This window comes from Opisthorchis viverrini (genome assembly GCF_000715545.1).
Source record: "Opisthorchis viverrini unplaced genomic scaffold opera_v5_45, whole genome shotgun sequence".
Lineage (NCBI taxonomy): Eukaryota > Metazoa > Platyhelminthes > Trematoda > Opisthorchiida > Opisthorchiidae > Opisthorchis > Opisthorchis viverrini.
In genome coordinates, this window is record NW_008751701.1 from 1,445,050 (window position 1) to 1,451,187 (window position 6,138).

At 46.6% G+C, this 6,138-nt stretch overlaps 1 protein-coding gene across 1 annotated transcript in view; it reads left to right on the forward strand.

Annotated features, from left to right (window-relative positions):
- The window catches only part of T265_03261 (hypothetical protein), a gene marked incomplete at both ends in the record, with an annotated part of 35,241 nt that extends 33,181 nt beyond the window's left edge, over positions 1-2,060 (forward strand). The window contains 2 exons of the mRNA XM_009167694.1: positions 300-732; positions 1,930-2,060. Of these exons, the coding sequence (XP_009165958.1) occupies positions 300-732; positions 1,930-2,060 (564 nt within the window). The remainder of the gene's footprint in view (positions 1-299; positions 733-1,929) is intronic.
- Positions 2,061-6,138: the final 4,078 nt, after the last annotated feature.

Sequence of the window (6,138 nt, forward strand, 5' to 3'; positions counted from 1 at the left end):
TTCAGTTGTGGGATATCATAAACGAGAGATCCAGTTGAGTCTCTCGTGAAAGCCTAATTGATTTGCAAACGAGTGTTTTTCTCGAAACAGTGCAATTTGGGTTCAAGTAGAACATAAGGTTGACGGAAACTCGGGGACTGCGCCTGCCTGATGAGCCCGAAATGAAAGTGCGAAATCGGTCGTGGGCTGTCGACGAGTTTTCAGCAACGTTGTGAGTAGTTTCTTCACAAGTTTTATAATGTTTCCGTAACTTTCCCAGGACCACTAATATACACGTCATTGTTCCCCTTTTCTCACAGCTGCTCAGGTCTCCAAAACATCGCTTGAGCGCTAGAAGAGGTCTTCATCCACTCAAAGATGAGGATCAGACCTTGTCTTTCAACGCCGAAGACGAAGAAATGGCTCGAGTGGACCTGTTGGCAGATGACGCTTTGGAGAAGGAAACGCCAACTTTCATCGAAGTTCAAACTCCAGTTGAAACCTACTATCCGAGCACATCATCTCGTAAAGGAGAACGCTATTCTTCCCACGGCCTGCCATCTAGGATGACTGTGATAAACTATTCACAACCATCAATTCGCCTGACGGCTGCCGAAATGAATGAATTTGCAGAATATTGGGACCACTGTGTTTTTACAAAGGCCCGAGTGGTTGCGGTTTGTCTGGCCGGTGTCGCTTCAGTTTGCCTGATATGCGCAGTGGGCGCCAATACATGGATATACCAAGGAAGTGGTAAGCAACCTATTGTATTTTGGTAACGAAGAAAAGCCATGAAGTTAACCACAAGTTTTCTGAAAATTGGGGGTTCAGCTGCGATTCGGCTGAGTTCAGCTCCCCCCCGCACTTTTGAACTAAAATGGTATGCAGCTGAGTAAAGTTCGAGAAAGAAAAACCCTGCATACAGCATTACTCACAGTCCAGGTTGCTAGCTGAGGAATCTAATCTTCTACCGTACGTGAAGGACCAATTGGCATACAGAAAGGTTAGGCTTGTATGCAGCAGGAACAGTCAGCTGCGTTCGTCAGATAAAAACCCCAACTGGACTGGACTAGTTCGCAAAATACTGTTACCCAATTAAAGTAGAGTTGTGGACATGAAATTTCAACTTGTATTGTGCCCACAGGTAACTCATGATGTAATGCGTCCCGAGCTTGTGAGCATATAAGGAGAGTTCCCCCGAAAGCTTCGGTTGATGATAACGGCATCGTTTTCGTCTTCCAAGAAAAGGAGGAGCAGGTGTTTTTGGATGAACTCACCAAAATCATCCTGTTTTGGACCCACAGGATGTATAGTTAGGCTCCTGAACATGCGGTCACGGGATACGTTAGGTACAATTCAGGGTACGGTATGTGAGATTGTGGAGCAGTTTACGTACTTTGGAAGTTGTGTTAACTCCAACGGTTTTATGACACATGGGGTCAGTGCACTAATCTTTAAGAAACGGATCTAATTTGAGACACCTATGACGTCCCTGAGTTTCAAGGGATCTGGCTGTAGCCTCTGTGGGCAACCGAAATGAGAGGTCTTCAGGTGTTGGACAATCGTTGTGTCATAACCATAGCTCGTACAGACTGGTGTCGGCCAATCCGCAACGACTCAATTAGGAAGCGAGTCTTCGGTTGTTCCGCAGGCGCTTAAATCGAAAAAGGCATCTAGCACCAAAAGCTACGGTGGAAGTGTCACATATTACACACACTCAATCACAGGTTGCCAAAAACCGGCCCGTTTTCCATGTCCAATTTAGTATAGTACACGTAGATAGATGACCAGCCATTAACCTGACAGAGAGTTATGAAAGAGGGGACGAAAGTCTGAGTGCTGTCGGTGCGGGTGAGATCCGCCTGTTCCATGCCGTACCTAATTGAGGACGCTGCAAGGTATGGCTGCTAATCGATATCAGCGGCGTTCTTGTTACCGACTTCTATCCAGATTTCCTGAATGAGCATCTGGAGGTTTTCGCCTCTCTCAAGGACTGCGGTAGACTACCATTCAGTCCGCTCCCCGATGATGGCGCTCACGATGCCCGATTTCAGTCCACAGCTCTTCGATTCTCTCCTTAGCTAAAATTAGTTCCACTGAACGAAACCTTCTGTGGTGTGTGGGGAAATATCGCCTGATGTCTTCACGTACAAATGAGAGTCCCATTTGATGATATGCCTCTCTGAATCGCTCAATGTAGCTTCGTCTGGGTGGCCTTGAAGACAGCAACTCATCGAGCATGGACCTTAGGTATTCGGTGTTTGAGTCACAAACCTACAGTTTATCGACACACTAAGGGTCTCAAGGCCGATCTCTTACTTCGTAATAGATTTTTCAAAATTTCCTGCGAAACATGTGCTCAACATTACCCGTATAATCGAAGAGGTGAATTTGACAGGACGCAAATGCTTTCCATCGAAACTGTTTCGGAATCATGACTCGATAAACGCTAACATTGCTCGCTGCATTCCCATTGATCATAGTTCTCCGCTTTCAGCGAGTAGCATCAGTGCGCAGTCTCCTTTTGCGTGCGTTCTTTTTGGAACTGCTGTTCCATATGTAGAACAGTACACCATTCAGTTGGTTGGTCGTACAACTTTACTCGGATCGCTGCGCTAAACTAACTGTTCACTTCCGGTAATTAAGCGATCTCGTCAATGTTGAACTTGCTCGGAGCTGAAGTTGGTTTTTCGAACGCAACCAACCGTTAGTAAAGCGGAACGGAACGAACAATCAACTAATGCGAAGGCTCGTACTACCGATTACGGACGGAAGTCAGTGTATGTCATTGAATTTTTTTGTCACAAATTTCGAATCGAAAATTTCAGAGGAACAGTTTCACTTTGCTAATGTACGCTTGGTTTTCTCTCACGTTCACAAATTTTTAGGAAGCAACATCACCTACAGTGGGTTCTGGAAACGATGTAATCAACAGAACGGTACATGTGAATATACCATACCGTTTTTTACTCAACGAACTGGTAAGTCCTGTTCTCATTTCCCATGAACAACTATCTTTTTTGTACAGTTTAAGCGTACGGGAATTGGCGTGTGACCTTTTCGCTGTTCCTACACACACACACACACTGATAGCCACTTCATTTCACGTCAACTTGTCGAAGCTGCTGAGTAAAATAGGTCGATACCAAGAGTACATTTGAGAGTGAACTACTCCCCATTTCCGCCGTGGACAGCCACGAGACCTCGCATTTTCCTTCTTGTATGAGTTATTTGAAGTCGTTCGGAGTGATAGAAGGCTAGCTGACCGTTTGATGTGCCGAATTGAGTGAGTGGCTATTTAAAGCAATGTTGTCCCCACGAATGTTCATTCAAATAGGGGGAGTGTTCTAACTCCATATTTCGTTGGATAACTAATATATGGAGGAAAACTTCGGTGAACCTTCAGGGGAATCAGCAGGTTTCCGTTTTTTTAGTGGGAGAAGCCGGACACTCGAATGATGATAGAATGCGATGCAATCTCTGACGTGATGTTTTTTTAAACGTAAGGGCGCTCATGCTGGATATGCTGTCAGAGTATGGCATAGTGCAACGAAATGTTCCCATCAGACGTTTCGGTCGCCCTACCTAGAATTCTCGACACTCTAGGGGGTCTAGTGTGGTATGGACAGCCATTTTCGCGTTCTGTTGGTGAGAAAATAACGGCTGATTCATGAGCTAGTGGGTGGTTGCTCCGAAGAGCGCAAGTCGGCTGAGTGCGAGATGACTCAGTGACTAGAGCGCGACTTTACTGATCGGATGGTCCGAGGTTCGAACCCGACCTCTGCCTCTCGACTTTCCCTGTCTGGGCTTGGGCAACCCTGCCCTCGCCCTCCCATATGGTCGCAAGGTGGTCAGGTACCTAAGGGGTGCTACAGCTAAGTGATACGATACTCTTTTACTTCAGCCCGCACTTATTACTGAGCCTCCCCGAAGGTTGCCCATGCGGCATCCACACAGTCAGTGGATAGACGTTTGACAAACCATCTCCTGTCTCTTCAGATTGAAGTTCAAAACAAACATGGCAATTTATTCTGTAGAATCTGAGCTGCTCAGCTCAGCTCTCACGCCAACCACCGCTACCTTGCAGTCAGGCTTTCGAGCCGTAAACGTTCTTCTGTCTAGGTTTGGGGGCCCTGGCACTATCGCAGCCCACATACAGCCATGAAATTTCCAGGTAAAGGGAACTTTGTGCTATATCGGCACCTTATTCGCTGCACATACATCTGGGTGGATCAGCGAAAACATGTGACCGCTTACGCCCCACATCATTATCGTATCGTCAAGTCATGTCCAACTTGACAGTCAATCCTATCAAGATCCCAGTTATGGGCACCCTAGGAGTTCACACATCACAACTGCTGACCCGTGTTCGCCATTCAGGCTTCTTTATCTTGTTCTTTTTATGGCCTTCAACTCTTGGGCAGATGGGCAAACAGGCTGCTCGTACGCGTATCGTAGCTACCCTATTGCTTGATGCCTACTGCATCTCTCTACAGAATCCGAACACAGTTGCCGAAGTTACCGTGGCCTTTCATTCTTAGAGATGCCATCTACGAAATTCCAAACCCCCTTAGGCTATTGTGGTGGATCCCCCCTTGTTGACAGAGCTCTAATTTGGCAAGCAGAAGCTTCGATACCCAGCTAGGTACTTTTAAACAGCTGACTCTGTGCTAACTCACATTCTACTTCGGTGGAAACTCTTACTCGTCGTCATGTCACCTTCTGTCAAAACTTGACCGCCCTGTTTGTTATTCACCGCAAAGAACGCGGGCATAGTTGCAGGTGAATTTAGTGCACAGACGGAGATCCTCAGTTGCTCAGAATCACGTCAGAGTGGTACATTTCGCCTGAGTGCAAGACTCGGTGATACAGGTGTAAGTATTTCGCAACTTTGTGCTGATCACCGGCTACTGCTCAGCTGCACAGGTTTTACACTCAGTGGGGGCCGTTGTGCAATCTAGTGTCTCTGCGTCGCTGCAAGGCCTCAGAGTCAAACCAACCAGGTCAGCAACAGCTATCGTTGGGCCTTCGTTTTGGCTTGTTTTTGCTTCATCTCACGTCTTTGTTTGGTGCAGATTTCCGCAACAATTGTTGCAAACCTTAGAAATGAGATCCTCGTTTATCGGTCAAAAACCTTTGCCTCCGAAGAAAGCGCTGTTTTCGAGAAATTCACTCATTTGCAAATCAAGTTGGTTTTCACGAGAGACTCATAAAAGAGAGATTCGCCTTAGTCTCTCGTGAGAACCAAACTGATTTGCAAATGAGTGAATTTCTCGAAAACAGCGCTTTCTTCGGAGGCAAAGGTTTTTGACCGATAAACGAGGATCTCATTTCTAAGGTTTGCAACAATTGTTGCGGAAATCTGCACCAAACAAAGACGTGAGATGAAGCAAAAACAAGCCAAAACGAAGGCCCAACGATAGCTGTTGCTGACCTGGTTGGTTTGACTCTGAGGCCTTGCAGCGACGCAGAGACACTAGATTGCACAACGGCCCCCACAAAAGCGCTGTTTTCTCCTTCCCGAGAGATGGACCATAAAGTGATATGGTGAAATGCTAAACTGAGTGCTGTGGGATTTCCATACCTTCCTTGCTGGGTCCTGTGCGATCCTGCTTGCAGCCGGCTGGACACCCTGCAGAGCATAGCATGTAAACTATCCTATTGGTGCGCCTTTTGTCATCCCTTGCGGGTCTGTCTGCCTGTCTTTGTGCGGTGGCCTTAGGTCGAGCGAAGTTCGCAAGAGATGGTACCCCAACAGTAAGCAGCAAATCGTCAGAGAGCGAGGAACAGATCTTAAAGTTGAACTGAACCTGGGATCAGGTGAACTAACCTGAACGGAATGTTTGACGACAGTATCCGCGCGAAATTCCAAAAGCTGACAGCGAACTCGTGCTGCCACCTGAAAGTCACTATTAACTCGATCAGTCCATCAACTAAACTGCCCAAACGAAACTACATAGTAACTGATGTTTCCCATCTAAAATTCAGTGTATGGACGTAAGATACTACTCATTGGGTTGCTGAAAACCGTGACAACTTTTCGAGTGACTCTCCCATGAAAAGCAAATCGGTATGTTTCCCATCTTCAGTGTATGGACGTAAGATACTACTCATTGGGTTGCTGAAAACCGTGACAACTTTTCGAGTGACTCTCCCATG